Source organism: Sitodiplosis mosellana, unplaced genomic scaffold, assembly GCF_009176505.1.
Source record: "Sitodiplosis mosellana isolate CC-2019 unplaced genomic scaffold, AAFC_SMos_1.0 Smas_scaffold_12, whole genome shotgun sequence".
NCBI classification, from domain to species: Eukaryota; Metazoa; Arthropoda; class Insecta; order Diptera; family Cecidomyiidae; genus Sitodiplosis; species Sitodiplosis mosellana.
The window spans coordinates 345,476-358,939 of record NW_022595254.1 but is presented as its reverse complement, the minus strand read 5'-3'; the positions used below and the strand labels follow the sequence as shown (position 1 = coordinate 358,939).

Genomic DNA, 13,464 nt, shown 5'->3' with positions numbered 1-13,464 from the left:
GAAAAAATAAATAGAAAAAAAGGTATAGTTATTGAGTTTTGGCACTTGAGCATTTTCTATTAAAATACACACAACTTATTCAAATGTATACAAAACTTACTTCTTTGCCAGTTTCAATGTCGTGTGTTGTTGTGGTATTCCAACTTCGCACACCTGTATCAACGCCCGAAAAATTTTTGATTGTGCCATCCTCAATCTTCTGAATGATGCGAGATTTTTGGTCGATTTCTTTGTTGGCTGTCTTCTTTTTGGCCGAGTACTGGAGAGACACAGAGATTCCATCGGTGTTTATGGAATAGTCAAACTGCTTTTTGGCACGCACGAATCGTCGAATTTTTCGCATGTAAAAATACTGATTCCACCAATAATCTCTCGAATGATTGAAATCCTTTTGTTGAATCGTTTTCGTGCTTGTTGTTCCTTTTTTATTCTCGATTTCCACTTTCGGTAGCAATTTTTGCGAAGACAACACCTGGTGCATGGATGAACAATCGATTCTGAAGTGCGTACGCCGGAAATCACACATCGGCACCACTACTAAATTTCGAATCAATGGCCGAAAATCTGGGTTGTCGAGCATTTGGCTGCGCTTGCGTTTCCATTTTCCTTTTGTCTTTTTTCGCTTTCTTTTCTTACGTTTGGGTCGGCGCTGATGTGGCCACTCCGAATTGTACTCTTCTATCTCGCGCTGCATAGATAGGTACATTGGCATGGCCTTAAACCAATGTTGTTTGCCAGTCGTGAGGTCATGCAGATCGATATCTGGGAACACATTCAGGTCGTTCACCATGTCATACAACACGCTACACCGTTCGAGTTTGTTTGGATCGCGAATTGGCACTTTGATGTCTTTTTGTTTGATGATCAGATTCACAACACTTGCGATGTCACTTGGCAAAATTTTCTCTGCATCATCTCCTACGTCTGAGTTCCATTGGAAAACCTTCAGTTTCAAGTACTGGGTGATGTGTTTGTTAGCATGCGTTTCAAGATTGGTGACGACGTTATCTGTGTACTGATTGGTCAAATGCTTAAGGCCATTGCAGAAATCTTTGTTGTTGGGCCAATCGATACGATGATAGTCGTCAAGACCTTCGACAATTGCCTTGAATTCAGGATCGATACGTGGCAGCTCTGCTCGTGGTCCTCGTGGCTTTTCTCCTCTTGGTTTATACCTTGACCTCGGTTTTGGTGGCTGATTGTTGTGCCATAGCACTTGTTCAAAGCAGAGTTTGATCTTATCTTCTCCACTTCCACCAAACAATGCGAAATTATTGTTCTCGACGCCTATATTCGAACGCCTTTTGCACCTCAAACAAGAACAGCAATGAGCCCAAAACACAAATGGAAGTGGCTTGCAAACTCAGATCCGTTATTTTGCTCATCAATGCTTGCTGGTATTGTGGGCGAATGATTGTCTTTAGCGCACATTTGATCGTCGTAATTTCATCTTTCGTCTCTCCCTCCGCTGGTATTGATGGCTTGAAACGATTCGCCATTGTCCTACTGAAAGAAAAAAAACACACATTCGATTTAGTTTGAAAACGAATAATATTGAAACTTAAATTCGATTTAGTTTGAAAATGACAACAGAATGAGACACACAAAAATGACTTCGGTTTGATAACAATGGCATTGATTCAATTTGAGTTCGAACAGTAATCGATTAACTGTTTCTCTTCTCCGAACAATGGACTCAATTCATTGCATAAAATGAATTTCACCATCACACGTATTTCACCATCACACGTAACAGAACTATGTACTGCAGAATTATTGTGAAATTCATTACTTTTTTTTTCATGGAATCTAATATTACTGTTGATATGTTCAATATATTTCACGTCATAAATGCTTATATTACGTTTTTAAAATGAATTCCACAAAAAGAAGAAGATATTGAAATGATCAAGTTTACTCACACTTTGGCGAATTGAATTCAATGTGAACTCCGGATCAAATCGATACAAAACGCACGTAAATCGAAAATAATACGAAATGAAATACCAGCAAAATCGTAGATAAATTAAATTGCAGCGTAAATTTCCAGTTTAAATTGTAAGATAAAATGTAAGAGTTTCAATTTGTTGACTTGGTGTTCACAACGCTGTATGTTTTCTCGGAATGAATGATGCGGCGTCTGTGACATTTCGAAAACTGCTGAAGTGAATGTCAAATGTCATAAGGATCGGTTCATATTGCCAATTTTTAGAACATTAGACAATTTGAGCTACAAAGAGTCAATTAGTACTAACACATAAAAACGGTTATATTTCGGTGAAATTCCAAATTTATTAGCAATGAAGGACGATTTATTGTTTGATTCCGATTTTTTGGGCCGAAATCTACGTAGAAATCATATATTCTTATTTGACTCCCCAAACCTGAACACCCTAGCTGTACTTATCCGCACACGTCAGAATTTTCAATTTTGCCTCACGTTCTTTATCATAAATGGTTCCATCTCAAAATTCGCATTTTTGATTAGATTTGCTTGTTGTTTAAAAGATATAGTTTCTTAAACATATACTTTTTTACCGCAATATCTTTTCGCATCTACATTCGAGTGCTGTCTTCAGTGACACTGTCAATCAACATACATTGAATCAATTTCATTTCCTGATCATTATACAATTCACCTATTCATTTGATGAAGTTTTGAGTTTTTTGTGGACCAATTTGTAATTTATATCTTAGCGTGTTTGCTATTTTGCGATTTTTATTCACCTATTCGTTAATACTTTCAAAATTTGCTTATTTTCAACAAATCACATCACAAATCAATCTCAAAATATGCAGTGCATTTCAAAAGAAGCCTATTCTGTTGTTATTTAGACTGTGAGCTCCATTATTAGTATCATAGCATACGTGTAAATCTTCTGCAATGGTTAATTAAATGTTCAAATATGCTTTCTGCATGAAAAAAAAAATGTGAATGCAAATAAATTATTCAAAAGATTCAGATGCCAATTGCAATGAGAATCAATTTGTTGTTAAATTGACGTAGTATAGCTCATATGCATTGTACAGTGTACACGGCTTGATTCGTCTGTGTGAATATACCTCGACCAATTTGAAATCTTGATAGAAATAACATGCACATCATTTTCCGGTTGAAAATTTGCCTTGCTCTTTTTTAATAATTTCAAAAAGTTCGCGCAAAATAAGATGCATTTTTTGGAGCCTAAAAAAGAAAAATTCAACGGCAGGAGAAACATTTGAGGGAAAATAAATATCGCGAGGATGAATTTGTATTGAATCTGGTTGTTGAATGTCGATGCATATTCAACCATTTCATTATCTCATTGAGCACGAGAAAAATGCAACCTTAGCGAATTTGTTATAATGGGATGTTTTGGGCTAATTGCATGCCAAACTGAGCATTACAAACATAAAAAACAAAAATCATCTGGATTTCTTTCACACAAACGTACTACGACCACTCAATCACAAAGGAATTGCTTATGACCAAACCATTGCCGAACACACAAAACACGGTTCATACCGAAAGTAGACGATTTCAAGTGGTGTTTTGTCTCACTTCAACAATTCAATTCGTTGATATTTCTTTTCTCATTCTATCCTCAAAAAAAAAACATAAACACAGGAACGAAAAATACAAAGAGAAATGTTAGTGTCACAGCATATTTACGCGTGTCCAATTTCATTACACAAACACAATTCGGTCGTTGTTTATGGCATAGCTACAGAAATATTCGTTCATTCTTTTCATTTCTCTTAAATGTCGAATGCGTCGTCTCACTCAGCTTTAGTAGCTGGTGGCACAGCGCGCAGTGTATGGTGTGATACACTGCAGCCGATGTTTTTCTGGCTGTGATTGTGTTTGTGCGTAGAATATTGCTCATCAATGCTCTGTCGAATTTTATAACGGAGCTATTGAACACTACCAACATCATCGGCGAGATTTCTTCTGCAAATCGGCGAACATGTGATTTTATTGCAATGAACCTAGCCTAAATGGACACATTCATTTTTTCGTTGTGGTTTTTGAGACAGTAAATTTATTTAAATCTTGTGATAAAAATTGTTCGGAAAAGTGATTTTTTTTCTCGTAAAATTTAGGAAATTAAAATCAAGTTGTGGGATTCGGTTCTTGATTCGAACGGATAATGTTGGCACGGCGAGATAGAACGAATGAGAGAACATCGTTGACGGACCCGTCGGCAAATCTGCAAAATCAATTGATTGAGAAGCGGTTTTTGGTTGGACGACAAATTGGAAAAGGATCATTCGGTGATGTGTACGAGGCATATGACAACAGCAATGGCAAACGTGTTGCAATCAAATTTGAAGATCGTCAAAGTTCGCATTCACAGCTGAAAAATGAGTACCGTGTATGCATTCTGTTTTTTATTCTCTTGCTTGTTCCATGAAATTGGCAATTTGTTGTAGTTCTGTTTAGAAAAAAAAATCCAAATTGATTCTGTTTCATTTCCGCAGGTCTATCGGATTATTAACGGCGGAATCGGCATTCCAAAAATGATTTGCGACGGATCAACGGACGACTATGACTATTTGGTTATGGAGCTGCTGGGACCGTCATTGGAAAAACTATTCAATCATTGTCGACGCAAATTCAGTTTAAAGACCGTGTTGATGTTGGGCGAAAAGATGATTCGACGCGTCGAATATATGCATCAAATGTGTCATTTGCACCGTGATCTCAAGCCGGACAATTTTGTGATTGATTCGGAAAATGGGCCGGAGATTTATTTGATTGATTTTGGTTTGGCACGTCGCTTCTGTCACGTCGACGAGAATATGAAGGTGGAGCACGTGAAACGAATGAAATTGCAGTCATTTACGGGAACGGCACGTTATGCATCGATTAGCGCACAACAGCAATACACAACATCGAGAAAGGACGATCTGGAGTCGTTGGGTTACATTTTAATTTATTTCCTCAAGACTCGATTGCCCTGGCAACACGTACCAAAGGTAGGCTCAAACGGAATGACACCGAAACAACGAAAAGAACGAATTCTCGAGATTAAAATGTCCACCAATCCGACCGAATTGTGCACCGGACTGCCGCATGAATTCCAACAATTCATCAGCTACTGTCGCAAATTAGACTTTGATGAAACTCCAAGCTATGGCTATTTACGTAGACTTCTGGGGTAAATACATTTTATTCAAACATATGAGAGAGAAAAAAAGATAATCGCAATGGAAGAAACATAAATAACAGAATCAAATTGCTTTGATTTTTTTTCTCTGCAGAGGTCAGATGGAGAGGAATTTGTACGTCAAAGACTGGATGTACGACTGGAGAGTGATGGATGCGAATGAGAAGAAGAACAAAAAAAAACCACATTAAATTGAAGATGAAGGAAAGAACCACTGTTCAAAACGAATCGAATTTTAGTACAACAACATACACACACATTACATTACCATTTTACAAAATGTATATTTGCAATAAATTTTACCGAAAAATTTATAACGATAAATACGTGAAATGTTTCAACTATCGAACATACAACATATTTAAAAAGTCATACTTCAATTTCTCCTTAATTTCATTGCATTGAACGGACTCATTGCTTTGTTTTGACATTTAAATTGTCTATGTTTTCATCTGTGTGATGTGCGTAGTGCGCGCGCGTCAAACTCACACATCATTTCATCAGTTCGTGTTGACAGTGGAAAAAAAAGAAGAAAAATATTGACTAGATCGAAGAAACGTAAAAAAATTGGAAGAAGGAAAAAAGAAATTTGATGATTTAGGGAATTTCCATCGTTCACAAAGGATGTAAAATCGAATCACATTGGAATTTGTATGTAAATTTTAGTGTAGAAACTGTGTGACATGGAAGGAGAGAAGATTTTAATGGCAGCAGGAGTGACTGCAGCTGTACTTGGGACGGCTGCATTTGTTTTTTGGGGACCTTCAGGTTTTTAGCCAATGATGAGCAATGGAAAATTTAAAAATTTGCCACTTCAATTCATCGATTAATTGATTTTCATATTTTGTTCATTCATAAAGGTGCGTCACGGTTGCGACAGAGACGTGGTCAAATCGCTGGTTTGCACAATTTCGGACGAACTTGTTTCCTAAATACTCTGCTTCAAGCGCTAGCTGCCTGCCCACAATTCATCGCATGGCTTCAACTGCATGGAGCATCAGACAAAAAGAGTCTGATTGGATCATTGCTGAGTACTTTGGAAGGTATGTCATCAAATCTATGGGTTTGACTGTGAATCGAAAGCTTCATGGTTTTTGTTTGCAATTTTGCAGTGGTAAATGGAACACATCCCACCTTGCGAGCAGATCCTTATTCACCAGGTGCTGTATTGCGAGCACTTCACGCTTTAGGCTGGGTGATTCCACCCGATGAACACGACGCACATGAATTATTGCACGTTATTCTGTCATCATTGGAAGAGGAAGCAATCAGACCAAAAAAAGTAAGTGACAGTCAAACGATGTATTTTCGAGTGGAACTGAAACATTTCATTTGAATGATAAATTCTGAACTTTTTTGACATCATGTTATACAACTCTAAACTTTCTTTCGTAATTTCTGTCACTAGATCGGATGTTTATCTGATGCATTGGGTGATGGAACAATACAACTTGAACGTTTGCTACCACCGCCACGACCGTCAAGTGCTCTGTTGTCCGATTTTGCAAGAGCCGAATACGACGAAGCCACTGGATTGATGCGAAATGTTCGCTCCGAGGCGCACACCCCAGATTCGCCACAATCTGTATGCAATGATCTCGACGATGAACTGCCTGACAATGCAATGCTCGACAACATAATCGCATCGCCCATGGTAATGCCAGAGATGCGAAAGAGTCGTTCCCGGTCGATCCAACAGAATGGGGACGTGGGCAGCAAACGTGGATCTCTTACATATCGATCACTTGAACGATTAAACCGTGGCCCAAATCGAGTATCTGTTTACGGTGAACAGGCTCAAATTCAAATTCCTCATCCATTCCGAGGTGCTCAAAGTAGTCAAATGATCTGTACGGGCTGTGGATACAAATCGGTTGTGCGTTACGATAAATTCGATAGCATTTCATTGCCATTGCCAGAAAATAAAAATATCGGCCTCAGTCTTGGCCATCTACTCAGCGAATATGTTGCATCAGAGAATCTAACCGATGTTACCTGTGAGTCATGCAACGAAACATGCAGCCACACCAAATCGGTCACCTTTGCAAAGGTAAATTAAACATCTTTTCCATTCGTGAGTGCAAAGTGGCTAACAAAAATGTGATTTTCCCTACAGTTACCCGCATGTTTGTGCATTCATATTTCACGAAATACTTGGTTACCTACCGGACAAATCTGCAAGAGACAAGATGTTGTGCATTTCCCAGAGAGTCTTTCAATGGCGCCATATAGTTTTATTCAACCAAGTTTGAGTCAGGTACGTAACTGGAACCCACTCATTGTAGAACTGAACAGGTTTTGATTGAACTTCTTGATTTTTTTCTTTGCAGACAAGCACACCCTGGGGCTCAACAATGTCATTGCTTTCATCTAGTCTGCAATTGAATACCGCTGGTTTGTCAGCGAATGACTCATTTAGCACGTACAACTTTGGCGGCATGTTTCCGCGCAATTTGTATCGACTGTTGGCTGTTGTGGTACACACGGGTGAAGCTAATGGCGGACACTTCATTACGTACAGACGTGGAGCACTTAGAAATTCACACAGGTGAGCAATGAGCATACGCCTAATCATATAAAGATTATATCCTATTTGTGTTGAGCAAATGAGAAGAAAATGGAAGAAGTGGAGTGAGAAAATACGAGAAGAAATGGAAACTAAAACTAAAACGTGTGCTTTTCTTCTATTTCAGATGGTACTACACGTCAGACACCATTGTAAAAGAAGTCACTATCGATGAAGTGCTGACTGTGTCGGCGTATATGCTATTCTATGACCGTGGCACAGGGCCATCGCGCCAAGCAATCTAAATCAAAGCAAAAAGGAAATCAACAACACCAGCACAATATCGATTCAAAATCAAATAATTGTTTCAAAAAAATGCATACAGCATAGGCATATATATTCAGTAGAATATAACACCACGACATGAGATTGTAATTGTATTTTTTAAGGTATCGAAAGTCATTGGACACAAAACTTGGAATTTTGGCTAGAGTCAACACCCGATGAGCGACATAGTGAAACGATATAAGACAGACAAACCAAAATGGATTTATCACGATTTATTTTCCGAATTGAATTGTTCGCAATGACTTTATTTTTGAATTAATCATATATACGTGATATCACTTAATCCAAAATTATTTTACCTACATACACTGATTCTGACAGCAACTGAAAGTGTTGACTTTCAAGTGAAATGGAAGAAAAGAAACAAGAGGAAATAAATTATAGTTTGTAATTTTTTTAAAGATACATTTTCTGATTAAGTTGTTGAAACTAAAAGAGAGAGATTATATTTAACACATCCAATTTATTCACTTCTTCATTGTTGTGTACATAAATCATTAAAACTATCAAGACGTTGCATTTTAAAACACGTATGAATGGAATTAATCAAAACAAATAGACAGCAGCAAATAAGGTGATAAAAATTATCGATAATCGATTCAAAAATACTATATTTTATCGCTATTTTCCTTCTAAAATTTGAATTTGTGAGAATTAGTGAACAATGTTTACGAAACATTTGGTTGGCAATATTTTTTTTCGGTTCGGATAAAAGAGTACGTGTTTGGAAATTAGTTGTTGCATTAAATTTCAATGTAATGCTTAGAGCGAGCAAAATGTTAAATGGAGTGCTTTTGCAAATGGCATGTCTTTTGGCACGATTTGTACTCCCTAAAAGGTGAAACAACAGAGTTAGCGCATTATTTTTCTCTTGAATTTGTGAATTTAATTAAATTTGTGCTGTAGAATGATAAGTGTAGATTAATATGTCAGCAAATCATTGAGCATTTTTTTTCTTCTTTTGTTGTTGACAAATAAAAACTGGAAGAAAACAATAAAAAATATTATAGCAATTACAATTGAAATGTTCTTCATGTGTGTTGAATGGGTTTCCCAAGCCGGTTTTTATTGAAGCATACCGGGGAACACGTTACACATTCAATCGCAATACTACAAATTCGATTCGGACAAGACAAAACAAAACAAAAGGGAAGCGATTTCAAGAAATCCCATTAATTATGCAAATCAATACCATCAACCTGTCAGAATACTAATTCGATTCAGTGATTATTTCGCAACTGAGCTTCAGCTGCTTTTTTCTTTCTTCATTTATGGACAGTGGAGATAGCTGGGATGGTTTTTTATACTTGCTTGTATTTATAGAAACTTTTAACTCGTCGTGGGAGCAATGGTTTTTTATTCGATTAAGAATACCTTGCAAAAAAAGATTTATTTTGAAGCAATCATCAAAGAGTTTTGAGCAATTCTTCACAACTAGCTCTTTTTCAGGGGCAATGCCACAGTCAGTCATTCACAAAAGAGTTATTTTTTCTACGTCGCATATTTAAGATTACGTCTAAGCCGATTATAATCCGTTCGTAATTGATGAACCAAGTGCCACAATCAACAGTCAAAAAATGATCTTATTCTTTATCTGGGTTAAAAGTTGCAATATCTAAATCGTCCAAGGAAAATGAAATTATTATTAAAACAAATGCATATCAGTATAAAATTTCCAGAAATTAAAGCGTGAAGATTATGCTGGGTTATTGGTATTGGTTGAATCGAATGTTCGAAGAAATGTTGATACGTGTGTGTGTCACGTACTCCAATCGTTAAACAGTCATTTCGCCTCTGGAAAAGCATCGATATTAGGTATGAAGGCGTATTGAATACGTGATATCTGTAGACAAGAACTTATCACTTCTATTTCGATAAATTACTTCTGAAGGCACAAATAAACCGCTACAATACAAATGGAAAAAGTCGCAGCACAAGAAATAACATAAACAAATCTCGCTGATTTGCATATTACTTTGGATTCATTCGTGTTCGATTCTATAAAAACCGATAATAAAATAACTGACCACTTCTCTGTTGAGCTTATAAAAGCCAAGCAATTATTCTTAGCTCTCTCAGTTTTATTCGTTCGGTCGATGAGTCTGGATGACAAGTTTAAATTTTTTCATTATATTCTTCTCACCTTGTTCTCATCGAAGTAGTTTTTTTTATTCTTATCGAAGGTTAAACATGACGCAGTTTAAGTGCATTGTTTTGCTTGTGCTCTGGATGGCTACTTCGACTTTTGCCTCAGATGATCCTTGTGCTTCCTCACGATGTAAATTTCAACTTGCAATACAGTACATAGTAGAGTGGTCCAAAAAAAAAGATGGTCGAAGAAAAAAAGTGCCGTCCAGTTTCGAAAAATATACCTAAAAAAAAAAGGTTTTGTCCAAAAAAACGATATGGGTACCATATAAAATAAATGGCCATTTTTTCGTTCATTTTATACTGTAACTGGCCCAAAATGCCTTTTCAAGGGCTGATGTCTTGATGACGAGCCAAGCAAAACCCCATCAACAGTTTTTGCGGAAAATTGGCTGGAATAATGGAATCGGTCGAAATGTTGCGATCTAAAATGACTTCCGAAATCGCTGTCATGAAAATTTTGATATGGGACTTGGCACGGAATTTTATATGGTACCCATATCGTTTTTTTGGACAAAACCTATTTTTTTGAGGTATATTTTTCGAAACTGGACGGCACTTTTTTTCTTCGACCATCTTTTTTTTGGACCACTCTAGTACATAGTGTTAATTGTAACCTAACCAATTTTTAGATAAAAATTTCAAGATGTGCGTGCCTCATGGCATCCTCAATGCATGTGAAGCTTTGGCGAATAATAAACTTAAGGATGGTTTGACAATTAAATGTGTACCAGCTCGTGATCGGTAATTATTTTAGCGAATGTTTCTTGAGGATGATGATTCTCTCAATGCGCATAATTGAATAGCATTCTATTAATACCTCAAATACTACCTTGTTTTTTCATGAACAAATCTTACAAATAATACCTTGTTTGTCAATAAACTCGTCAATAGGATGGAGTGTTTAGAAAAGTTGGAACATAGTGAGGCCGATTTTATGGCTGTGGATCCAGGTATTAGAAAAATGAATGGCCATTATTAAAAAAATAATTTTTCTAATATCAGTTTGTAACCTTCTCTTGATCCAGAGGATATGTACGTTGCCTTTCAGATTGATAACGACGATTTTTCCGTCTTTTCCGAGATTCGAACGATCGAAGAACCAGATGGTAAATTGAATCAAAAAAAAAATGAATAGAAAACGATGAGAAATTGTGAAAAATAAAAAACTTAAAACATTTTCAACTTTTCGTAGCTGAATTCCGTTACGAGGGCATTATGCTAGTGCACAAAAACTCGAGTATCAAAAGTTTAACGGATTTACGTGGAAAAAAATCGTGTCATACTGGATATGGACGCAATGTTGGATACAAAATACCGATAACAAAACTGAGAAAACACGACATTTTCAAATTATCATCAAATCAATACTTGCCATCGCTTGAGAGGGAGCTGAAGGGTTTATCGGAGCTTTTCAGTGAATCGTGTTTGGTGGGCACATACTCGCCAAATGAAGAAATCAATCGATTGTACAGTAAGAAATTGTTGTGTTCTTTGACGTGAATGTACATTGAATTTCATTATTTCATTTGTTAGAAAAACGTTTTTCGAATTTGTGTGCATTGTGCGAAGATCCGGAGAAATGTAACTATCCCGACAAGTATAGTGGTTATGAAGGAGCTATCCGATGCTTAGTTGAAAAAGGCGGCGACGTCGCTTTTACGAAAGTGATTTATGTTCGAAAATTCTTTGCAGTGAGTGCAGTTCAAACCATTTATCTTTTAATTTTTGACCGGATTCTTTTAATTTTTACCTGATTCCCAAAAATCGACATAATCTTTCAGTTGCCAATCAACAATCGTGCCTCAAAGACGCAGCCACAGGCGAATCCATCTGATTATGAGTATTTGTGTGAAGACGGTACTCGTCGCGCGGTAACCGATAAGCCATGTTCATGGGCTGCGCGTCCTTGGCAAGGTTATATGGGCAATTTGGGTGTAAAACAATGTTCAAATCATATCCAAAATCTTGTTAAAGAGTTCTACGAACAAGGGAAAACGTCTAGCGATAAGGCAAGCGCAACAAAATTGTGGATTAATGAAAAGAATGTGGTTGTAGCGAAAGAAAAACAGGTTTTTCCTGGCGATCATTTAACGAGAGCCCAATACAAAGACGTAATTGAACGTGAAGGACCATTTGAACAAAAAATCCGGTATGAGATGATCTCATTATGAATATTATTTCATGCAATTTGTGGTGTGAGTTTAACTTAAGTGCGAATTTTTTTTTCTGCTTACAGTCTGTGCACAAGTAACGATGTTGAAATGCGAAAATGTTCGGTGATGCAAAAAGCAGCTTACTCTCGAGACATTCGACCACAATTCGAATGCGTACTTTCGTCGGATTGTATTCAAAGCGTAAGAGTCTAATTCGGAGCAAAGCCGAAAAACAAAATAAATAATTGTTTTTGTTTATTTCATTCGCGTAGGTTCGAAATAGTGAAAGTGATGCAACTGTTGTTACCATCAGAAATCGTCGAAAAGCCCGAGAAAACCAATTGATTCCGATTGCTCATGAATTAAGTGATGACCATTATTTTGTTATTGTCAAAAAGGACTTAAGCAATGATTTACTTGCCAACACACCAATGTACGTGCATTCATTCTTTGACCTTCACCAAATTGAATATTCATAATTGTTTATTGATTTTCCACGTAAATATTTTAACAGAAAATTCGATCCAAATGATGAGAAAAGCCGTGATGCAGCATTAAATTTCAATTATCAACGCGGACATGAAAAGTGTTCAGGTTTCACAATCGATGAGTCTCCCGTTCGTGTTGTTCGATTCAATCAGTCAAGTACGGAATTAAATATCGATTCGGAGGAATTCATTTGTCGTGGCATACGACGACCAATCGTTTTGGATCAATTGGATGTTAGTAATTGTAGATACGATGCTACTCCACCTCTTACAGTCTATGTCCGAAACACACTGGCCAGTTTCGAACAGGATGGCATCAAACACGCGTTTTCCGCTCTGTCCGATAAGTTTGGCAAAGACGGCAGTCTTGTTGATGTGTTTGAAATGTTCGGCGAATTTGAACCGGGAAAACGGGACGTTTTATTCAGCGACAATGCTAAATCTCTCATCACCGTAGACTCAATAAATCTGACCGAATCATTTTTTAACTATGATGGAGATGAGGAAACAATGTTTACGAACATTCGATGCTGGGATTAAATTTAAACCATTTTCAATGCATTTTAAATCGATGAATAACAAGTGAATCAATAATCGACTGCTTTCACGTCACATTTACTGTTCAAGAAATACAAACCTTTTACTCAAAATAAACAAATGAATGAAAG

At 36.9% G+C, this 13,464-nt stretch overlaps 3 protein-coding genes across 4 annotated transcripts; all 3 read left to right on the top strand.

Annotated features, from left to right (window-relative positions):
- The first annotated feature begins 3,051 nt into the window (after nt 1–3,051).
- On the top strand, nt 3,052–5,474 carry LOC129567675 (casein kinase I-like). 2 transcript variants are annotated; one of them, XM_055444795.1, is made up of 4 exons: nt 3,053–4,016; nt 4,084–4,355; nt 4,462–5,141; nt 5,245–5,474. In XM_055444795.1, the coding sequence occupies exons 2-4, from the start codon at nt 4,131–4,133 to the stop codon at nt 5,339–5,341; spliced, it is 1,002 nt and encodes a 333-aa protein (XP_055300770.1). In that variant the 5' UTR covers nt 3,053–4,016; nt 4,084–4,130; the 3' UTR covers nt 5,342–5,474. The 2 variants fall into 2 exon arrangements, with proteins under 2 accessions (XP_055300771.1, XP_055300770.1); XM_055444796.1 differs by having other exon boundaries at nt 3,052–4,355.
- A 119-nt stretch (nt 5,475–5,593) lies between these two features.
- On the top strand, nt 5,594–9,023 carry LOC129567672 (ubiquitin carboxyl-terminal hydrolase 30 homolog). Its single transcript, XM_055444789.1, has 7 exons — nt 5,594–5,918; nt 6,011–6,193; nt 6,263–6,432; nt 6,559–7,200; nt 7,267–7,407; nt 7,481–7,698; nt 7,844–9,023. Exons 1-7 carry the CDS (start codon nt 5,834–5,836, stop codon nt 7,959–7,961), a joined length of 1,557 nt encoding a protein of 518 aa, XP_055300764.1. The 5' UTR covers nt 5,594–5,833; the 3' UTR covers nt 7,962–9,023.
- A 1,014-nt stretch (nt 9,024–10,037) lies between these two features.
- On the top strand, nt 10,038–13,463 carry LOC129567668 (transferrin). The gene is made up of 10 exons (XM_055444784.1): nt 10,038–10,282; nt 10,785–10,896; nt 11,047–11,105; nt 11,181–11,261; nt 11,348–11,626; nt 11,689–11,846; nt 11,937–12,304; nt 12,392–12,509; nt 12,581–12,741; nt 12,823–13,463. Exons 1-10 carry the CDS (start codon nt 10,111–10,113, stop codon nt 13,334–13,336), a joined length of 2,022 nt encoding a protein of 673 aa, XP_055300759.1. The 5' UTR covers nt 10,038–10,110; the 3' UTR covers nt 13,337–13,463.
- Nucleotide 13,464: the final 1 nt, after the last annotated feature.

Excerpts from the sequence above, each read along its gene's own strand:
- LOC129567668 (XM_055444784.1), top strand. The coding sequence starts at position 10,111 with ATGACAAGTTTAAATTTTTTCATTATATTCTTCTCACCTTGTTCTCAT. Across the intron at positions 11,262-11,347 it reads AACGATCGAAGAACCAGATG|CTGAATTCCGTTACGAGGGC; the intron begins GTAAATTGAATC and ends AACTTTTCGTAG. Across the intron at positions 12,742-12,822 it reads TTACTTGCCAACACACCAAT|AAAATTCGATCCAAATGATG; the intron begins GTACGTGCATTC and ends ATATTTTAACAG.
- LOC129567675 (XM_055444796.1), top strand. The coding sequence starts at position 4,131 with ATGTTGGCACGGCGAGATAGAACGAATGAGAGAACATCGTTGACGGAC. Across the intron at positions 4,356-4,461 it reads AGCTGAAAAATGAGTACCGT|GTCTATCGGATTATTAACGG; the intron begins GTATGCATTCTG and ends TCATTTCCGCAG. Across the intron at positions 5,142-5,244 it reads TATTTACGTAGACTTCTGGG|AGGTCAGATGGAGAGGAATT; the intron begins GTAAATACATTT and ends TTTTCTCTGCAG.
- LOC129567672 (XM_055444789.1), top strand. The coding sequence starts at position 5,834 with ATGGAAGGAGAGAAGATTTTAATGGCAGCAGGAGTGACTGCAGCTGTA. Across the intron at positions 6,433-6,558 it reads AAGCAATCAGACCAAAAAAA|ATCGGATGTTTATCTGATGC; the intron begins GTAAGTGACAGT and ends TTCTGTCACTAG. Across the intron at positions 7,201-7,266 it reads AATCGGTCACCTTTGCAAAG|TTACCCGCATGTTTGTGCAT; the intron begins GTAAATTAAACA and ends TTTTCCCTACAG.